At 36.8% G+C, this 23,830-nt stretch overlaps 1 protein-coding gene across 1 annotated transcript in view; it reads right to left on the minus strand.

Annotated features, from left to right (window-relative positions):
* The window catches only part of LOC136256188 (von Willebrand factor-like), a 105,370-nt gene that overhangs the window by 11,870 nt on the left and 69,670 nt on the right, over positions 1 to 23,830 (minus strand). Inside the window, exons 11-18 of the mRNA XM_066049134.1 lie at positions 18,877 to 18,957; positions 18,096 to 18,155; positions 14,837 to 15,034; positions 12,625 to 12,822; positions 11,640 to 11,840; positions 10,239 to 10,439; positions 8,926 to 9,126; positions 4,209 to 4,406 (exon numbers count right to left, since the gene is read on the minus strand). Of these exons, the coding sequence (XP_065905206.1) occupies positions 4,209 to 4,406; positions 8,926 to 9,126; positions 10,239 to 10,439; positions 11,640 to 11,840; positions 12,625 to 12,822; positions 14,837 to 15,034; positions 18,096 to 18,155; positions 18,877 to 18,957 (1,338 nt within the window). The remainder of the gene's footprint in view (positions 1 to 4,208; positions 4,407 to 8,925; positions 9,127 to 10,238; positions 10,440 to 11,639; positions 11,841 to 12,624; positions 12,823 to 14,836; positions 15,035 to 18,095; positions 18,156 to 18,876; positions 18,958 to 23,830) is intronic.

The following is a 23,830-nucleotide window of genomic DNA, read 5'->3' on the forward strand; positions in this document are numbered from 1 at the left end:
TCTAGCCTTAGCAACAGTGTTTCTGTATTAAAGTGATAACCTAAATAAAATTAATAGTAACAGTGACTTCAACAATTACTCACACTTATGTGGTGCTGTATGGCATACAATAATAACATGAATATCATAGTCAATTGGATATGGGCGTAATTAAAGGCCTGTGGCCTAGCTTCTCTTCAGTTTTGTTTCTGCTGGGGTACCTTACCCATCAAATAATAATAATTACACAAAAGGTATATTATTTGATTGTCATCCCCTTAGCGATTGGTTCCAGTGCCTGGAAATCCTATAATTGGCTTATAATCCAAATGTAGTTGTGATATGGCTAGGCAGCTATAGACGGTCACTACTACTTAGCTTTAAAACCACCATGCTATCAGCATACTCACATCCAAATGGGTTTTGGAGGATTCTTATATACAATGTTGCATATGTTGACTGTTCTACTAGAATATTTGACTATTAATATATCTCATATTTGATTTAAAATTTTGCTTGCATTTCTTTGGTGATTTGAAGGGTGAGGTAATTCCCCTCTAGATTTGCCACTGATTAGTAGAGGTAATAACAAAGTTGGGATAGTTATTGTAAAAATGTTATATATTGCTCATTACCTTTTAAGCAATGTAATACTATAATAAAGTAAGCCCCACTACCAGCCTACAACTTCAAGCTAGCAAGTGACACAAGCAAGACATGCATTGCTCTAGTGTATTTCAGAAAAAAACAAACTTTGTTGCAGTATCTTGGCCCCAAAGGTACAACTGGTTCAGAACATGCTGGATAAATACTTGAATTGCAAAAAGAGGTCTTCCACATGCTGTGTTGTAAAAATATGCACCTTAGAAATGTCTGCACATGTACAAGCAAACTTACTTAATGTTTTACTGTAACAGGTCAGCAAAAATTATTAGTAAAGCCAATACACATTGCATTATAACTTTAAAGAAATATACTGTAGGCAGAGAAATTTTCATGTAAAAATATTTTCGTTTCGGAAATTTTCGAGTAAAAATATTTTCATGGGTGAAGACAACCCATAAAAATATTTTTACTCGAACATTTTATAGTACTGTATCTCAAAAAGTTATCTTTCTTTTTGGCTTATTTGTAGATACACTTTTGGTGATGTACCCTGCTGTGTAGCTGGAAAATTGATGGCCTCCAATCAGATCACAAAGAACAGGACGTGGCACCAGAATTAATTACTTGCTGACCAAGGAACTCAAGCTGACTCAGACACGAAGAGACAAAGCTTGGGAGTTACAGCAGCCAAAACTGAAACGAAGCACTGGACTGTAAATAATGCCAGCTGTTTATAGGTACCGGTGAATTGTATTTGCATGTGGTAATACGAGGGAGATACAATGTTAACTATACAACTTTAAATACTATACATCTTTAAATAATGCATTATAAGCACAAGAACTATAATACTATGCTTGCTTACTTTAATAAATTTGTAGCTGGATCGTAGTTGTATAATTAAAGTAACAAAATTTCATGGTAAAAATTTTTTGTTAAAAATATTTTCGTGGTCTCAGATCAACCACAAAAATATTTTTACCATGAAAATTTCCCTACCTATGGTACTAGCCAATTGACATCACTATATTGTGACCTGAATGCCATTTTGTGCATATTTATTTGCAACCATAATCATTTTGACTACTCAAAATATTCATGACCAAAATAAGACATTTTGCAGGTACATGTAATAGCCATCTTAACAGTGATCATTATCAACACCTTCAATTGCAACAAATTCTATTTAAACTTCAACAAATGCAAAACTGCCATAATGGTGGAACAATGGATTGTAAAATTCTCCGCTTGATAATATAATGATGGTTGATTTTTCAACACCAGTCTCATTTGTAGAAGGATTTGTTAGTAACTACATGTATCCCTCTAGGGACCTACAAGGAGGTAATCAGGAACTTGAGACTATAAAACTGGCAGGAAAATATCATAGGGTAAGGACAGAGGTATGGAATAGGGGGTCTGGAGGCACAGTCCCCAGAATTTGTAGATCTTTATATTCAGTTTTTCGATGTAGAGTTCAAATGTCTAAATATGCAGTGGTATAAAATTATGCTTTTGAGTGGTCTTCATTAAATATGACTTTTAAAGGGATTTGGTTCCAGTGGAGATTTCTTTGATTGGTTTATAATCTAAATGCGTATAGTTGTGATATATCTGGGAAGCTATGGTATACAAAAGACAGTCATTACATACTTAAGGGTGGTCCACAATTTTCAGCTTTTTTTGCAAGTATACAAAGAGTACTCTTTTTCTGACCCCATCCCCCCAGCCAAAAGCATACTGTATCAATATTGACACATGAATGTAACAGTACTGTATAGCAGAACAAACACCCAGATACTTTAATATTGCAAAATTCATGTATGGTGTTTGTTAGGCAACTTATCATTTAGATGCTTTTGAAGCTGATACCCCAAAAGAAATGTTCCTACACACAGCAGGCATTAGTATTAACCTGATGCACATTTACAAATATGTACAGATACATCATAGAAACAACTTGTTCTTGGCTATCTTCGATGTGTTCATACAAAACCATATCACTGGCAGTAGCAACAGCAGTACTAGTCTGTAGGGTATTTTCACCATAGTCTGAGGTGGACTGGAGTCAGATGTGGGTGCACTCTGCAGAGACAGGTTTTATCTATGGACAACCCACAACTACCACAACTATGTAGTGTGAACAAATCAGTACCCACATAATCCAGCCTCCCATACCCAATAGTATTCCTAAACCCACAACAATACCTTCTGCAGGTACAAAACAAAAGCAACAACCAGACTGAGTGTAGCTAGATGCTATTCAATTGTAATCGTTTATCAGTGTTAATTGCTAGACTAAGACTAAAGAGAAATAAGTAAGTACTGTTATAAAAGTATATAAAGCCTGTAGTATGTGTTATCACGCTGATAACTGTTCTTACCTGTAGTTTGAAACATTATTCAATGAGGTTTATCTTTGCCTTCAGCATATAAAGCCTCATTTCATTGGTAGCTAGCTAGCTAGCCCTGGCATTGTTTTCCAGAGTTAGCCAAAGCACACGTGTTGGCTTGGGCCCATGCATTCTCGCTTAATCCACTGTTTAATTGGACACTGAATTGTGGTACATTTGGTATATCAGTTGTAAAATACTTTTATGAAGTAGAAAATACATTCATACTTGCTTGCATGAAGTAGCAGTAGGGCTTACTAGAGCCTTATCACTGCATTCGGATTTCTTGCCAACTCACGTGATCAGCATTTTTAAAAAAACGTACATGTGATTTTACCCCCTCCCCCTAGCGTACGGTTTGTACGCTTGCGAAATAGCTGAAAATTGTGGACCACCCCTTAGTATGAAAAACCAATCATAGCACCAGGCTATGGACATAGCTACTCACTAGTAAATGTGACTGGCTTAGCCATTCATAAATTCCATTTTATTGTCTCTGCTATCTATGGTAACAAAGAGTGGACATCCAAAGTTTTACCTTTCATGATGAATAGTCTTGGTAGTCATGGAACAGAGCAACAATGTGGCAAATAAATTGTAGGTACATAATTAATTGATTATAACTTATGACTGAAGCAACCTAAATATATGGAACTTGGCTCAATCTGTTCATCACAACCTGGCAAGTTAAAGTGCTTTCCCAGTACTTCTCCATGTAGACAAAGAAGAAGGCCATTTCAACAAAGAAATGATGACAGTGGACTTTATTTCCACCACATCATAAATCAGCACTCATAACTCATGTTAGTCTGATTTTGCTTGATTGGCGATTTGTAAAATCTGATCATGAGTGTTCAGGCAGGTAAACTTTCTTTAAAGATATTTTTATCAGTCCCAGGCATGGTGCATCTGTGCAAACAATAAACTTATCATGATGTTTGAGTGCTTCGTAGGCAAAACTGGCTTTGTGCATAAGTTGGTAGGAAGAGTTTTGAGTGACCAGTGGTGGGCATAACAGTCAATCTGTGCATAGATCATGTGTATAAGACTAGTTCATTAGTATTCATGCTAGTTACACATTATTATTAGTATGAAATGGCAATTGTCTAGATTTTAGTCACAAACAGTACATCAAGAAAGTATTTAAAATGGATTAAGTATGGAATCAACAACTACAATGCACAGATGCAAATTCTAGGTATATCAATTAAACTATTGCTTCATGCATACCTTGTACACAACGAGCTTCATCACCAAGCCACCTTATCCTACGTGTAATTTGACATGTTCTAGTAGCATCACCACGTAGAGTAAATCCATCATTACATGTAACGGTGCAAGTATCTCCATTAGTAGCAGCTCCATCATCTCCCAATGAACAGTCAATCATTCCATTGTCTGGTGACATTAGTGTTGGACATACACGTCCTATAAACAAGAACAGACCATTTCATATGTAATCATTTACGTTTTTCAGTAAGTCACAGTATACATACATACATATATACATACACAAAACATTGTAACTGTCTCAAAGTAAAAATTAACATAGTCTACAAAATAATATCATTCTTTCTCTACAGCTTGTTCAACAACACTAACTGCACTTTGCCAGTAACGATGTGTGTGGTTACTTTCCTCAGGGGTGGCACTTACTGATTGAAGATTATACGCACCCCTTTTATAAGGAAATAGGGTCTGGGCACAAGACTAGCATATTTCTAGCTTCAATTACTTTCTAGTGTCTCAAGTGTAATAACTCCTCATGATGAGTGGTTGGATTCTTGCAGAACAGTGAACTTCTGTGATAAAAAAATTGCTGAAGTGAACTAATTTGTGCATGGGAATATTCAAATATCGCTTACACCATTCAAATGTTCCACCCTTCAAATCATTGAGTATTTTCTCCAGCTACCAATCTTGTTACACAGACTAATTCAGGGGTGGCGAAGAAGGGGCAAGGGGGGCCATAGCCCCTGTCAAAGATATTATGGAGGACTTAACCCCTCTTTGTCTATAGCTGTCATTGAACAATTGTGCTGATTGTATTACATTAAATAGCAATGCTTAGCTACCTACAATTCCAGTGAATCAACTGGATTCTACTATAAATGCATCCAGATCACAGTCACCCTAATACAACAATCAACAAATATTAATAGTGACTGCCAAAATCACTCTTAGATATTCAATTTATTTCTCAGCGATTTAGGAAGAGTAGCATGACCCAGACTGTCCACTGGATACTGATACAAATTCCTGAAGGTCTAGGTACCCTAATAGAGCAGTCACCCTAATACAACAGTCAAAAAACAGCAATGTTGACTGCTGAAATAACTCTCAGTTTCAATTTTGAGAGTTCTTTTTTCTGGAGGGAGAAAGGTCAACTGGATACAATAAAGAAAACTGAAGATCAGGACACCCTAATAGAGCAGTCATCCTCAACCTAATATTTTGTTATTCTGATAAACTTCTAGAATCACTCTCGGATTCAATCTCAGAGGGTCTAATTTTCAAAATTTCCCTGGAGAAGCATATCCCTAGACCCCCTGAATAAGTCTAGCCCCTCCCCCAACCTAAAAAGGTGCCTCCTCTGCCTCTGGATGAACTGATAGTGCAAAAGCAACAAATCCCATTACTAAGAGGATGAATCTATTAGCCAAAAACCTGTAACTCATGCTTTGTTATATAAAGTTACAATGCACTCAAAATTGTGCCATAAACAACTACATGGTGCAGAATAACTGTAGCTACATACACACAATATTTGGCAAAGTAAAGCTTCAAAGTTTGCATCCAAACCTTCAAAGCTTGAAATAATCATTAATTTTGTTTATGCACTAATATCAAAAGAGTATTTAACTCAGTGTTTGTCCATTAACAAATGAGCCTGTCAAGTCAATATTCTGTATGGCCACATTTTAGCCATAAAGAAGTCTTGCTGTGAAGGATGTCAAAGGGTTTTAAAGGGCTTCTGTCAAAACTCACTGTATACTACGTATTTGTATAGGAGTATATATACCACTTTAGTGTGGGAATTCAAAGGGCGCCACTTGGCATATTGTCCTGGCAATAATATCATGAGAACACAATTTGTTCATGGCTGATGCCCAACCAGTTTAAAGATACGATACACTTTGACTCATTATATTGAGCAACACATACTAGTTAAAGCACCGCCGCGAGTGCAATATGGAAAAAATAGCATGAGGGCGTGGGCGAGAGACTAATACAGCACGAGGCGAAGCCGAGTGCTGTATTAGGTTCAAGACCATACCCAAGTGCTATTTTTTTCATATTCCACAAGCAATGGTGGTGCTTTAACTGGTTTATTGTACTAAAGTAGTGGCTGCGAAGAGTGGGGGTGACGCCAAGTAGCAGGAGGTGAGTGCCTATCCGCGTAAGTTCGAGACCGTGTGTATTGCAGTGATTAACTAGCTATTTGAGGCATTATTTATACTCGTTCATACTGCACCAGTGTGAAGCTAGCTACGTAGCTTCAATTGATTTGAGCTGCCGAGAGCGACAGTAAATGGCCAACTGCTTGTTCCTCGGTCGAGGCCTAGCTTAATGCCCATGAGTAAGTCTGTGACTATGTTATAGAGAGGCTTGCTATTGTGTTTAGCGGGTGAGAGTGCATTTATAGAAGCCATGGTGTGGCGCTGAGGATGATACCATAAAGGAAACTGGAAACGAATTAACTTATCGTGTTCCACCTGGCTTTACAGTGTGGACAGGAGTCACTTTGTAGTGTTGACTAATGCTGTTCCTTCGCTAATTGCATTCATTAAGAATGGCTTTCAGATTAATTCGCCCACTTGTATTTAGGTCATGGCATTGTTCTTTGTGTTTATGATACGTCATAATTGCTGAATGGCTTCATAACATTGCAGTGGTTTGGTGAAAGGAATGCGATAATGTGTCTGGAATTGGTCAACTTGTTTACTGTTTCAACAGTGCTGTATTGGGATAAAAGGAAAAATACAGCACACTTGGGCATATACAGCACAGTTGAAACAAATACAGCCAGCTTTGAAGTGTGCAGCCAGGTGTACAATATGGAAATAAAAGTACACTTTTCACTTTGATCTTTTCACTCATAGTACAATAAGGAGCATTTAATTATGGGTTTGGGTTTACAGGTTAGTGTAGTTGCTAAGATTCGACTAGTTGACTGTTACAAAGCGACAAACGATCAGTAAATAATCGTATCAGGTGAGAGTGATATATATATATATATATATATATATCATACTGTACAATAGTACTGTATAGTAGGGACGATGAAGGTGTGGGCGTGGTCCACAAAGATAAATCTACCCAAAATCATCTTCAGAAATCCTTCACGGCCATTTCACAGTATTGGTCAGGTATAAACAAGCCCAGATGTGTCTTCAGAACGACCTGAAACATTTCCGACGAGGTGCTACGAAATTTAAAAATATATATATTTTAGCAAATTTTCTACTGCCTCACTGCCTGCCTCACTGATGCGTTCAGTCAAGCGTAGCGGAAAACTGGCTACAGCCTTGCTTCTTTGGCGGAAATGCTTCGAATTTTGTGGAGAAAAAACCTTTCACAATAGTAAATACCTACGATGTGTGCGCTACTGTCTTACTGTTTATCATTGATCCTTCTTTATCGTGGCCATCTCTCATGGGTACGGCTTCCACCAAAGCACGCACACCACAGCGCCCCAACATATTGGAATAAACATGTAGCATAATTGTAGCAAGCACGTGATTTTAATGTTGGGATACACCTCGGGATATGCTGCTGCCTGTTCAACATCGCCACTACACGCGTAAGGATTAGAGTGTTTGCTTTGGCTCGAAGGTGGTTTCTTTTCCGAGTTAAAAAACCGGCTGTATATGGCGCCTCTCTACAGACTCTATGGGTAGCTTTCCCAGAGCACTTTTCAGGCGTACTACAACTGAAAAACACTGTAGTAGGCCTCATAGGCTCGCGTATCTCGTTGTCTAGAAAGTGGGCATGACCCATACTTACGCGAACTAAAAGTAAGAGCAGCCCTGAGGCTTTGTTGAGAGAATTAGTGAAAAATAATACTGTAGACACACTATAAAACAGTTGAAAAGATACTTCTGTGGGTAATGTGTTGTTTAAAGCGGTTTGTTAAAAATCCGCATCCTTAGGAACGTTTAGCTGTGTATTTCGAGAATTGCAGGGGGGGTGTGAATTACTAAATACGGTTTACAAAAAAAGTGCACAAACAAGTGCAAGAAAAAATTAGGAATTTTCCATATGAGTAGGGACTGCAGCAATAAAAAGCACTGAAACAAGCTGCTGAGACAAAACACAACTGAATGATTGCATTTTAATCCCTACTTTAGCCTGCTATGATGTATGGTTAAAGTAGGGATTAAAATGCAATCATCAAGTTGTGTTTTGTCTCAGCAGCTTGTTTCAGTGCTTTTTATTGCTGCAGTCCCTATTCATATGGAAAATTCCTAATTTTTTCTTGCACTTGTATATATTATATATATATCACTTATACTGTACCGTGACTACGTCAGGTTATGCTGATATATACATCCTTAGCCCTCAGGCCTGTGGCCCTCGTGTACATGCTTCAGGTGTATATATCATCAAAATCCCTCACTATTACATGTAATGTCACATACACAAAATGTGTAGGTTAACCTAACAAAACACAAAAGGGAATCTGAGAAGATGCAACTATAGTTGCATCTTGACTATGCCTATGTGTAAAGCTATCATCAGTGCCTTTTTGTGTTTATATGCAAAACTTCCACAAAAAATTCAGCGTTGATTAAAGAATTTGTGAACATAGATCATGTGTGTAAGACATTTCAACTGCTACAATGCAGACATCCAACCTATTATGTATCATTAGCTTTGTTGTTTAAATTAAGATACATCAATTAAACTACTACTCTAGTGGTATTTACAAGTGCTTCATCAATACCTGAGACACAACGGGCTTCATCACCTTGCCACCTTCTTACACGACGTGTAATTCGACATGTTCTTGTAGCATCACCATTTAGCATAAACCCATCATTACATTTGACAGTACAAGTGTCTCCATTAGTAGCAGCTCCATCATCTCCCAGTGAGCAGTCAATCATTCCATTTTCTGGTGCCATTAGAGTTGGACATACACGACCTATGAGCAAAAAACATTAGTACAAAGCATCATTTCATGATATGTTACACTATCAGAAGACCATTGTGTATGTACATATTGTGACTGTCTCAGTAAAATTAATGCAGTCAGTTATGGTTATTCAATGATTTTGTCTACATCATAATACAGAAAGCCAAACGTTGTCAAGTTGATGCACCTGCTTTTTGAGATCTGATGTTGTAAGAAATTGCCGTAGTATGAATTCATTTTAACTGTTAGGTGAGCAATGCTTAAAATTTTATGTAGTAAGAAGTAAAGACAATGACTTCTGTTATCTAATACAGCAGTGTTAAACGCAGTAAGACACACTTGAAAATAAATGTACTTGAATCTTTGAACTGAATGGTAGCTATAATGTTGTTGTAAAAATTCCAGTAAACAATTCCTGTAAAGTAGTTTTTCCAGTTTAAAAAATACAGATTGATTGTGCTATATTGATAACTGCAGATTGAGATACTCTAATAGAGCAGTCACATGACACATAGCTGTGGTTATAGTTATTTACCTCTGCTCTGACTTTGCCTCACTTTTAGTTTGCTTCAGGAAATTTAGAAGCTCTGACATACTATTTTACACTAGCTATTTAAAGTTTTAAGAGGTGATTGTTCTTTTGGAGTACCTGACTGCTCTATTAGAGTATCTTAATTTTTGTTACAAACATTGACAAAATAACAGTGGAAGAGGAATCCTGATCCCCTCTTGCCTTTCCATTACTTATGATATGAGGCAATGCTGTATAATACCACATGGTCATGAATTAAACTTTCTTATTAGGTAATTATGTTGTGCCTAGACCTGGGGAAACAATGTGTAAAGTTATCATAAATGCTTTTTGTGTTCATAAGCAAAACTTCCTTTGTACCTATGTCAGTAGGAAGAGTGAAGCACTTTGAACTGAATGGGGGTCACGATACTCACAAAATGCAGTGCATCAGTGTCGGCTGAAGAATTTTTGTAAGAAAACATAGATCATGTGTTTAAGACACTTCAACTGCTACAATACACACATCCAACCTATTATGTGCTATGCTGTTCAAACTACACCAAATAAACTATTACTGTAGTGGTATTTACAAGTGTTTCGTCAATACCTGAGACACAACGGGCTTCATCACCTTGCCACCTCATTCCACGACGATTAATTCGACATGTTCTTGTAGCATCACCACGTAGAGTAAATCCATCATTACATGTGACAGTACAAGTGTCTCCATTAGTAGCAGCTCCATCATCTCCCAGTGAGCAGTCAATCATTCCATTCTCTGGAGCCATTAGAGTTGGACATACACGACCTATGAGCAAAAAACATTAGTACAAAGTATCATTTCATGATATGTACACTATCAGAAGACCATTGTATATGTACATATGTACATACACATAATATTGTGACTGTCTCAGTAAAATTAATGTAGTCAGTTATGGTTATTCAATGATTTTGTCTACATCATAATACAGAAAGCCAAACGTTGTCAAGTTGATGCACCTGCTTTTTGTGATCTGATGTTGTAAGAAATTGCTGTAGTATGAATTCATTTTAACTGTTAGGTGAGCAATGCTTAAAATTTTATGCACTAAGAAGTAAAAACAGTGTTATTAGCTGAACTTCTAATGCAGTTATCAATATAGCACAATTTTATACTGGAAAAATTACTTTACAGGAACGTAATTTTTACAAGGACATTATAGCTACTATCCAGTCAAGTGTGTTTGTTTTCGTGTGCATCTTACTGCCTCTAATACTACTGTATTTAATAAGATGCTTTAAATATAAAAATTGTACAGAAACTCTACCTGTGCATGGTACCAGTGCTGCAAACGATTGAGGTACTCTAGAGCAGTCACATGGTAATTGTAGTCTGCTCTTACTTTTCCTCAGTTAGTTTCAGGAAGTTTTTCATATTTTAGAAGCTCTGAAATACTATTTTTCAATAGATAAATTGATTAGCTATCTACAGTTTTTAAGATATTTAAAATGTAACAATTGTTTTTATAGAGTGCTTGACTGCTCTATTAGAGTATCTTGATTTTTGTTACAAACATTGAAAAAATAGCAGTGGAAGGGGAAATGACTCTCTGATCCCTCTTGCCTTTCCATCACCTATGATAAGAGGCAATGCTGTATAATATTACATGGTCAGGAGTTAAACTTTCTTATTAAGTAATTATGTTGTGCCTAAGCCTGGAGTGTCTGTGCAAACAATGTGTATAAGCATTAGGTGCTTTTGTGTTCATAAGCAAAACTTCCTTTGTACTATGTCAATAGGAAGAGTGAAGCACTTTGAACTGAATGGTGGTCATGATACTCACAAAATGCAGTGCATCAGTGTTGGCTAAAAAATTTGTGTATGAAAACATAGATCATGTGTGTAAAACACTTCAACTGCTACAATGCACACATCCAACCTATTCGTACTACATTTCTACTGTTCAAGTTAAGATACATCAATCAAACTATTACTGTAGTTGTATTACAAATGTTTCATCCATACCAGCAACACAACGGGCTTCATCACCATTCCAATCCATCCCACGACGATTAATTCGACACTCCCTCATAGCACTACCACGTAGTGTAAACCCGTTATCACATGAGAAGGTACAAGTGTCTCCATTAGTAGGTATACCATCATCTCCTAGTGAGCAGTCAATCATTCCGTTTTCTGGTGCCATTAGAGTTGGACATACAGGAACTAAGAGCAAAGACATGTACATGAACCATCATTTCATGTTATGTTCAGAAGATCACAGTGTTAACTTTGTGACTGTCTCAGTAAAATTTAATACAGTTAACACATTTAGGTTATGTTTATTCATTGTTGTTGTAGCAAAATAAAGAAAGCTATAAATGTTGTAGAGCTCATGTACTGTACCTATATTTGTGATCTGATATCGTACATAAGCTACTAAAACAATACTAAAATTTTATTTAGTAAGGAGAAAAGATAATGTTGATACCTCAACGTTATAATGCTATTATCAGCATAGCACAATCATTCTCCAAAGTACAGAAAAGCTTATATATAAACTGGTTGAAGCATCTCAAACTGGTGCCCATCACACTAACAATCTGAAGTGAGTGAAGCACATGAATAATTCTATCAAGATAGGATGGAGAGGTATGCTAACAATGATCTTACAATATCACAAACCGCACATTTCTAGGAGCACACAGCTGCAGACGTGCTAATGAATTCTTAACACTGTTATGAGTAAATCATGCATTGTATGTATGTATATCTGTGTGTGTGTCAATCTTTCTACACCTACACCAACATGAACAAACAGTGTATAAGTTCTTATGTCTATAAATTTTGAATATCAATAGTTGTAGCCATTACTTAGCTGCCACATTTGATTTCAAGATTTTAATTGGCCATAACACTGGCCATTTTTAGGAAGATTTTTCCTAAATGGGATGCAGGTAAATTATTAGTATAGTGGTAACAGATGCTTAGCAAAACATTCTGTACATACCAGGTTCACAGCTGGCTTCATTGCCACTCCATGATGTCCCTTCACCACGTTTAAACTCACACACCCTCACAGCATTGCCACGTAATCTAAACCCATCATCACATGTGAAGGTACAAGTGTCTCTTGGATTAGCAGCACCATCACCTCCCAACGAACAATCAATCATTCCATTATCAGGAGCAGTAAGAGGGTCGCACACTATAAATAATATTCATAATGCATACTATGCACAGTAGCATTTCTAACTGTAGTGTACATTAATGTATACAATATCCATGCATGTTGGTACTAGCTACTTTATGAGAGTACTAACCCCTACACACATAAGCAATTCTAAGTGGGGGCTTAAAAATAAGTTTTGCAAAATCTTGAGGAAAAGTTATAGTATAGATTGGCATTGCATTTTTCATGTTTTTAGCATAAATTTTGGGCTGTTTTCAAACCTTCAAATTGCAAAAATCCAACAGCTGTACCCCCAGACCCCCTAAAATTCTACTTTATATTAACAATAGTCATGCTGTGCCCTGCTTGGCCCCCCTGTAGGTCAGGTCTAGAATCATCACTAAATCCCTACAACCATGCTATGACATGATCATCTCATTGCTGAATATGTATAGACATCCACATACTAGCTAGGTCTGTATATGCACCTAAGTTTAACAGTTCACCTCTATACTATATAGCTAATTTTAAAGTGTATTTGAAACCAACTTATATTTCAATACTCATTCTTCAATATTCAAGTGCTAAAAATAACACATATGCTTGGTAACAGTATTAGGTTTTAATTGTATAATACGTTGACCTGTATGACTTAACAATATCAGATGTTAGTATGTGGAGTCCATACATATGATCATATCCAGCATGATGATAACATGGCTACTTTGGATACAATGAGCACACTTCATACCATCACCAGCTTAGAGATATTCAGTATCCACGTGCACACAAAAGCAGCCAAGCTGCGAAAAAATGGTGCGGCCTTAAAAATCCTGGGTGTAAAAAGTTGTGGAATCAAAGGTGGTGGCCAAGAAATGGCTGCAATGATGTTAATGCTAATAAATTTTAACAATGCACACAGCCATTATTAAATTTTTTAGCATTAACATTATTGCAGCCATTTCTTGGCTGCCACGTTTGATTTCACAACTTTTTTCACCCAGGATTTTTAAGGCCGCACCATTTTTTCACAGCTTAGCTGTTTTGTGTGGATTTCACTTCTTTTTGTACTTTATAAGACACCAGGGTGTAAAAAGTTGTGAAGTAAAAAGAGGTGACCTAATAAATTACTATTATTATCATTGCAGTTATTTTTTTACTGCTTCCTTTGCATTTACGTACAACATTTTAACCTGGTGTTTTTCCCTTTTTTCACAGCTACTGTAGGCCGTTTTGGCATAGATTTCACTTCTTTTTGTCTTTAACAAATGCTAAGCTGGGATTTAAGGATTTTGTTTTTACCCACATGTTTTCTAATTTAAAAAGATTATTTAAGAGAGAAGTTACAATTGTATTGCACATTTTTTTTTGCTATTAGCTAATATGTTTGCAATACTCTAATAATAGAGTACACAATTTTTTGGAGAACTATTAATACAACACACAGAATATTCTAGAATTTCCATTGGTAAAATATATGAAATTATAAAGCTTTAATACTAAACTAGAACTCTCATTTATAAGGTAGAAGGCAATGATGATTTATTGGTTAAGATTTTGGGTGTTTGATATGGAGGTCATTAACTAAACAGATCAACATTTTTCGGAAAATTTAAACCCAGCGGTGACTAGCCTTTTTCATATAATATTTTACCCAGTTGTGATTGTTCTAGTATCTCAACCCATGATTTTACACATGTTTGTTTTTGCCTTGTAACTCTGTAGTTGCCACTGTTTTTCCTTCAAAAGACACTGCTATATACAGCAGTTAACTTATTCTCAAACTGTTCCTTAATACCATATGTGCCTCATAACATATACAAAGCATAACACTGACAAATAAAATAGATTGATTTTGTCACCGTTACAGGGTAAACAACTTAGCTTTCATTTCTTATCTGTGTATGCAAAGTATTTGGCACAGTACATACTAAAAGCAAATTTTATGTACTTGCAAAGGCAAGTAGGAGAAGAGTACTAAACTGTAACAATATTTAAAATCACAAATAAAACTTTTGGTATAATTATATAGTGAGTTAAAGCAATGTACCTCGTCTACACCTAGGCTCCATTCCACTCCAGTTACCATCATTCTGACACGTCCTGGTGGTACTACCTTCTTGCAATCCATAACCATCATCACATGTGTAAGTACAAGTGTCTCCAGGATTAGCTTTTCCATCATCTCCCAGTGAGCAATCAATATCTCCATTACGAGGAGCATCAACAAGTGGGGGACATGTTATCACTATAGGTAGAAACAAAAATTAATATGGTTGGAAAATCAAATATGATTACTTATTGTTTTTCTTTCACTTTTTTTGTTTGTTGGTATTTGATGTGAAAAAAATTTGAAATCCTTTGATTCTTGAGAAATAATGAAGTCTAACTAAAATCTGCTAAAAAACCTGTTCGCAGGTTCTTGAAATGGTCAAAAACCAGCTAGCAGAAAGACCTCAGGCACTGCAAATCTCACTTTCGATCACTGATTTGCTATGCTCTCCAAGCCTATTGCAAGCTAATAGCCTGAAGTAAACAAAGTCACCTTAGCCAACATGAGTTTGACCACCACTCCATTCATTTTACAAGCATGACAATACAGTTATGGGAGGTACAGTTTAATGTTGCAGCTACATTTGTCAGAGAAGTCCAGTAATATCACCAAAAATTCACTAAACTGTAGATGGACTTCAAAAATATTTGAACACTTTCAAATTCCGATTATTAGGGTAGAACATTTTACAGCAAGGGCAACAAGCATGACACACTGAAACATTATGATAATATGCAGCTGTACCTCAAGTGATGTCCACAAAATGGCCACAAATACTATATTATATATTGGTTCAAAGTAGGGATTTGCCCAGCTGCTACTTGGCATAGCTATAAAATACACATGTGGCCGTGTTTGCCATTTTAGAATATCTCAATCTCACTACACAGCTACACGGTACATTAAGCTAGGAGGTGTGGTACAACACATTTTCTATGGAGCTATATCATTGAGAGGTGTGACCTCAGCACTGACTATTAGAAGTGTAGTAGGGTGTTCTGATTGTTTAAGGGGATGTGGCCTATTGCAATTGCTTTTTTAGCTCAACTTGGTTGCTACCCAATACTACTGGGAATAATTTGTGGCATCTAAATACACTCCTTCAAGGAAGCGTTGATACGAAAAATAAATGCCTTGGTATAGTTTTTCTGGGCATAAAGAAGATGACCAAATTTAATTGAGATAAAAGGAATAGCAGAAGGCAGACATTCGTCAGAACCATAAAAGGCACACCCCACCAGTGAGTTCATTGTTGTAGCATAAAAGTGTGGCTATGTGCTGTTTTGTCTTCCATAAAAGTGATTTTATCATGTATGATATTTCTATATATGATTGCTTTGAGATGCATCATTTTAACTAAACTACTAAACAGTATTACCACACTGTTTGATAACTATGCTATCATCCCTGAGGCCTAGACTGAGTAACACCACCATTATAGTAAATCACCTATTATGTGTACAAATTTTCGAGGAATGTAATTTTCACAGATTTTGTGGTTGCTTGGCTGTCCACAAAATTTTCATCCTCAAAAAGTAACAATTATCAGGAATGCTTTCCAATATGTAACTTCAGTGAAAAACGAGCAATCTTTAAAAATAAAATGCCAAAAATCATAAAATGTGACTGGATTTTGGAAAAACGATCCAAATCGCACATTAGAAGTTTCGAGATAAACGGTTTTAAAGAATTGAAGCCAGCATAACTCTCCAAGGATAGCAAGCACGCGTATGAAATTTACACAAAAGATGCATCAATCTGTTACCTTTCAAGCCACTTCCAGTACTTGTAGCTGCTTGTACAGTTTCCCGCCAAATAAGATAGAAAATCTGAGCAGTTGGACGAGCGAAGTAGTATCACGAGTGCTCACAAAGGGGTGGAGGTTGGGGGGTGGCGGGGAGGGCAAAAGATAGGCCTCAAAATGGAGGCAGACCACGATTGGAGTCCAGACACGAGATTAGAGGGCTGTGCTGGCTCCTTAGTGGCTGATATGTAGCAAAATCTACAGAGAACACGTCTGGCCAACATTATAAGGCTGTCCACCAGTAAACCACTGATTCTTGCCAAGCCAGGTCCTTCACAAGGCCTGAAACCGCCATTTGGGCACTCCACACCACCCAGAAAAGACGTCTATTAAAACCAGCCTCGTGTAGTTTGAGTAGTGCTGAGGGTCAAAACTTGTAGTACGATAGTGTAGCTATCCACTGGTGGTGTTAGTTTGATTTTGCCTGATGTGCGATTTGGTTCGGTTCTGTAAAATCCGGTCACAAATTTGCTGTTCTGAGAAAATTACATACCTCAAAAATTTGTATGTATACAGTACTCTAACTGCCTCTCATATGAAATTGCAAAAAACACCATATACGTACAAATTTTCGAGGGACATAATTTTTGTGGATCAACAAATTTAGGATTTTCACGGTTTTATTTTTGAGGATCACTCATTTTTCACTGAGGTTGCCTATTAGCATACCTGATAATTGTTAATTTTTGAGGATGAAAGTTTCGTGTACAGCCAAGTAACCATGAAATCTGCAAAAATGCATCCCTCAAAATTTGCATCCATACGGTAATAAACTCTGTGTAAATACACAAACAATTTAACAGTACATTTGTGATGCTATGTGAATACTTGTCAGATCTTAGCCCATTGCACATATATATACACAAACCTTTATCTAGGAATGACTTGGGGGGGAGGGAGGGAGGGTAGAGTGACATACACTCAGTTTAAAGATCTGTGTGCTTACTTTACACACAACACGTACAAAATCTAGGGGGTCTGGGAGCATGCCAGTATCTTATTCACTCAGAATGCTTCTGATGCATTCTCATGTACCTGAAAATGACGTATCGCTCCAGAAATTTTTGGATTCCAGAGTCTCGTAGATGTTTCTGGTGTATTACAAGTACTTGAGACTAATTCCAGAAAATTTTAAATTTTAGACTCCCTTATGGTGGTAGATCGCTAATTGTGCATTCTCAGTTACCACATTCCCACCAAGAAATTTTTGTATTTTAGACACTTTCAGGTTGCTTCTGTTGCATTCTGAGGTACTTTCATTTAAACTATTGCTTAAAATTCAAGGTGGATTCAAGGGGGGAGGGGGGAGAGTTGGCGAGTGCCCTCCCCTCTCTCATGAAACCCTGATGTATTAACCTACACTTGGCTTGATATAGCATGTTTTGTGGCTCTCCAGAAGCCTGATGATTAATGCAACTACAACTAGCATACACACAACTAGCACATACGTACCTGAGGTGGGCGATGGACTAATGGTAATAGTTGATGTAGATATTGCTCTGGTCGTCATTGCTGTTGACAAGAACAACTACAATAAACTAATCCACAAATCAACAATACCTTAGCATTAAAATCATTAAAGAAACAGCTGTCATATGAGCAACATAATTTGAGATCACAACACACATGTTGTACTTGCACAGACAGATTGAAAGAAATGAATGTCGTTGACACATTTTAACATGAAATGATGTAAAAGCCTTTTCTTTCATTTGTGTGAAAAGAAGCAACTAGATTTAACTAATGCTCTGTGGCTGTCTCTATACTGATAATCAGCAGACACCTTGTAACAATTCATTTTGTTTCTTAAGTTGCTGTTTAATTTGTGAAATATGTAAACAAGAACACTACGTAACAGAGTCTGTATAATATCATTTCATGCTACACAATCAGTTTCAGGAACAGTGCATGGTGGCTATTTTAGAAGTGCAACTTGATTTGATGCAGGGTTTTTGATAAGTGATTTTTGTTGAGTATTTAACTCTGAGTCAAACTGGCCCAACTCATAGATCCAGCAGTAATCCACTGGGCCAATTACTTCAAGTTTAAATTAACCAAAAAATGAACTAGTGCTGAAAAACAAAATCCATGGGTATATGGGTCATTTTACCTACTGGAAAGTATAGGCTTATCAATTACCCTGGTTTGATGTATACTACCAAGAGTATATAATGTGGGCCCTCCCACATTATATACTCTTGATACTACAATATAGCAGATGCATCCCACATACCGATCACAGTTAATGTTGCAGTCATGTCAATTGTACTTGTAGATGGACTGGGCTCAGCAGCTGAAGTTGATGTTGTAGTGGCTAGAACAAAGAAAAAAGGAATACAACACAAGTAGTACCCTGTCTGATAAAAAAAAAAAACAACTAAAAAAAACAATAAATAAATACATAAAAAAAAACACACATGTGACATAAAATCGCATGCAACAATCAATTAGCGATTTTAAAATATGGACTTTATCCACAATGACATCACAAGCACAAGATGGTCGCATTATTTTGGGGACTAATGTACAGGCACCTATGGAGAAATTGTTTTGATCAATCATATTTCACTCGTGAAGAAAGATAACAACCAGTAGCCAACAGGTTATGGTATAACGTTACAAAAACCATTGCAAACAAGAGTTATCTATAAAAATTTTCTGCATGTGATACAGATCATTTATTGTGTTGTCTTGTACCCATACCTGTTGCTTAGAGCTTGATATCTCCTTCCCTGGCTGAAATATGATCGATCAAAACAACTTCTCCATAGGCACCTGTACATTAGTCCCCCCAAATATGAGGCCATCTTTTGCTCGTGACGTCATTGTGGATAAAGTCCATTGAATTTGTGCAAATGAATTTAATCAATCTTACATAGGTTTTGTCATGCCGACACTGGTGCTATAGAATTATGGTTTCAAACCTCACTTTGAGGTTCAGAAAGCAGTAAAGTAGTTTCAGTTTCATGTAGCCTAGCTTCTGTATATGATCCACTTTATACTCTTCCAGTAATATCATGCATGGTTGCCATAAATACTTTATCCTCTGGACAATAGTGTCTATGGTTTTACTCGTCACATACCAAATATTCAGTTATGTAAAAATGCTGTGATTTGACTGGTGCTGCCACTATAGTAGCAGCAAACACAAGTTCAATATGCAGTCGTGACCATTCTTTTACAGTGAGTGCTTCCCAACAAAGCAAAAAGTGAGCGGCATAGAAGGACCGATGCAGCACAAGACTAATTAGTACCTGCCCTATGTGCACATTCCACATTAACCACAATAACATAAATCAGTGTACATCCCTAAAGCTATGTTTATATGCATGGTGATATTACTTTAAAGTATATGAGTCTTAATTATATTATCCTGTAGGCAAAGTTGGGGGTAACTAGTTACTTTGTAACTAAGTTACGTAACTAGTTACTGTAAAAGTAACTAGTTACTGTAAAAGTAACTAGTTACTGTAAAAGTAACTAGTTACATGCTTTGTAACTAGTAAGGATTACCTGTCTGAAAAGTAATAGTTACAATAGTTACATTGTAACTACAGGTGATTATGCTTTAAAAGAAAGAGAGCACTTCAATTTTTGTGCTACAGCCACATTTAAGTGGACACTTTTTGTGTACTGTTCTTCATGATTCAGCTTGAGCAATAGATGTAACAGTTGAAACTGAGCTGAAATGGTCACAATCGTTATTTTCAGAAATTGTACATATAATTATTATATAGTGCTCTTCTTCCCTTGCTCTGGGAAAAATAATCATGTTATTAAAGTTAATTAACAAACAAGCATGAAAGTAACTAGTAACTAGCAAGATACTTAGTTATCTATAAAAAGTTACAGTACATGGGGTAAAAGCAACTAGTTACTTTTTGAAGTAACTACCCCAACTCTGCCTACGGGTATAGTGAAATGATGTAAACACACAGGGTTAATTAATAATATCCCTTTTAACCACTCGGCATCCTCGCTGTAAACCCGACAGTGATAGAAATTTAGACATGCTATAACATTCTTCATGCGTTCAACCAATGCACCTATCCTGAAATGGGCGCACACCAGGAACATGGGTAACTGGATCCTTCGTTACGTAGGTAAGTTACAAGTTTGTACATACAACTTCTTTGTCAGATGGATTTTAGGCCATATGTGCATTTCCACATGAGTAGCTGTTAAAGCACCTGAATACCAGCCTTATCATGTGTCACTTACTGTAGGTTATATAAACAGACTAACAGTGTTCATTGCATTATAAGCCTATTTTGCTTTTTCTTCACCTAATTTTCTTTCTGGAGATTCTATCTTTTTTAACCTAAATTTCCCAATATTTTGCTAGAAATTTATCTATTTTGTTCATGGTAATAAATATATAGCTATATCGAGGTAGTGTAGTTTACACACATATATAAGTAGTTCATACAAGCTCATACCAGCACTAGGGACCCACCGATTATGCTCATAATTTTACCTATTATGCTATGCTGCACTGCTCAAAAATTTACCTATTATGCTTAAATTAATGCTCAATATTTACCTATTATGCTCGATTATGCTCAATGTTCATGCTTTAGTCCATATGCTTTGCTACTAGTTTAACACCGTATAGAAAGAAAAAAATGAATGGCTGGAACACAAATAATGAATTCTTGCTGCATGCCTGCATGTAAGAGAAAAGATCGATATACTCTAATAGAACAGTCAGTTTTATGATTGTTCTATTAGAGTTACTGACTGCTCTATTAGAGTATATTGATCTTATTTTGCAATTGTCATTTATCCAGCAAGAATTTACACTATCGTACAAATATTTAACCTATTATGCTGGCATTATGCTCAATGCTTTTAGGTACCTATTATGCTCAAAATTATGCCAGCATAATCGGCGGGTCCCTAACCAGCACACAGCTAGAAACTGTGTAGTACTACAAGTCCTGTTGTTTATGGATAAATGGAGGCTTCAATATAATCACTAAGAGAATTTTCTAGCAGATCTCAAAATCCTGCAGTCAGCAATGAAAACACTCTCTCTGCTGCAGCTGAGGAAAGCTGTACTACTAAGACTTTTTGACTCCATTTGACCAAGAAGACAAAACCATTGAATTTACTAGTTTCCACCATTCAAGTGAACTGAGGTCAGAACTAATTCCATCAGCTTTTGCTATGTACGTAGAAAGCTCAATGTTCAACCTTTCCAATTCGCTGTCTTCAAATGCAGGAATAACTCACAATAAATTGACATGTGAGTCATCTAGTTAAAGTGTAGCAAGCTTGTGTGGACAAAAAAATTGAACTGCTTTAAATGCAGACAATCGAACTTTTAATGCGGACTCTAGCTGATGTTGAAAATACTCGAGGGTTCTTTGCACACAGCTTTTAGCATAAACACACAGTCCCTGCTGTGTAGATGTTTGTGTTGAAATACCCCGAATAACAGTCTCAGTATTTAGTGTGTGTATGCAACCCTAACTGCTGCATCAACCTTTTGCACTCCCTCGCAACATGTAAATGCCAGTGGGCCATCTCCCTCAAGATTGTAGGTAGCCTTGACAAAGAACCCTCCCCAGTCAATCACAAAAGCAAGTTCGAGCTTCACATTTTTCAGCTTTTCTGGGTTTGTTAAAATTGCTAACAACCTTGGTTGGGAAGGTGTGTTGTTGGTCAGAAAGGGTTCAATTTCACCAAACTGAACCATAATTTGTTTCATGAGCTCCCACTTACTCCACCATCTGGTATATAGCACTGTATGATGACATTGTCCTATCCGCTGCTTCCAAAGAAACTTAACCTTAACATTGTAGGAACATAGTGATAGCCAATATGTAACAAATTCTGTAAGGGTAGGAATGTTGAAATGTTCCCAACTTGATTAATTGTGTGGTTAATGTTGTCCCATAGTGTGATTTACTATCAAAAATAACACTCAACCATTTTCCCTGTATTGACACCATATTGTTCTGCTTTTCTTCCTCCAAAATAAATGGATTCAAGTCAAACAAATACCTCCTGTCTGCAAGACGATACCCAGTCAGCTAATGAAAATGCCCTACTTTACTGAGGGGTATGCCAGTTTACAGGAATGCTTCCACTACTTTAACATGAAAGACTTGTTGTTGCTCTGGAAGTGTCTCACCTCTTGCTTCTTCATTGTACATTCTGAGCGATTGTGCAATGTCTTAATTTTTCACTTTTTGTTACTCTAAACTTTTCTTTCCATCATTGTGTTTGGTTGACTTGATATGGTAGCTAGGGGCGGATCCAGGGGGGGCTTTGGGGGCTGAAGCCCCCCCCATTCATATTTAGGCTTTACTTGATCAATATGCTGAGTATTATAATGAAATTTTGTCTTAGCATAATTATATGATCACTAATAATACAAATACTCATAAAGCCACCTTATAAACATCTTTCCAAGGTATTATCAGTGGATTTATGCTAAAGTTTATGCAACAAGGACCTGGATCAGCGTTGGAGGTGTACAAGATCGAGATACTCTAATAGAGCAGTCAGCTAACTACTCTAATAGAACATTCACTGGAAACATGTAGTCGGTTCTGTTATGGAATTTTTCCAAATCTGCCTGCACCTATACATACAATGAAGTGCATTGGTCTGTTTAAAGGGCTTCATTCATCTACTTGTGTAGTTAATATGTATGGCAATACTTAATTCAGGTACACAATTTCCATTGAAAATGCTCTCAGATTCAATCTTGTATTGTTCAATTTTCAAAATTTTCCACTTTCAACATTATTATTCTAACATGCACCTATTCAGTGTTGTGCAATTGTGAGAGGGGTGCATCATGTACTTGGCTGTCTGTACCTACCCAAACTTTTCCATTAGCAAAATGCTTCAGAGAGCCATACCTATAATCTAAAGGCAGTATATAAAATATCTACAGGCAGAAAATATTATGAATTTTATGTGGAAATGTCTCCAAATTGCAGTATTTTAGCATCTATTTTTCAAAATTTTCCTGGGGGGGGCATGCTCCCAGACCCCCCTAGTTCCAGCATGCTTCGTATGCTGGGAAGTGTACTTCGCACACCTCTACCCAAGAGATTAGTACCTTGAGTTAGCCCCCCCCCCCCCCTTTTATAAATCCTAGATCCGCCCCTGGTAGCTAATGCTACTTTTCTTCAGTGGGAGTTCTTCACTACCTACACCCCTGGAAAAAA

This window comes from Dysidea avara, chromosome 5 (genome assembly GCF_963678975.1).
Source record: "Dysidea avara chromosome 5, odDysAvar1.4, whole genome shotgun sequence".
Classification (NCBI taxonomy): domain Eukaryota; kingdom Metazoa; phylum Porifera; class Demospongiae; order Dictyoceratida; family Dysideidae; genus Dysidea; species Dysidea avara.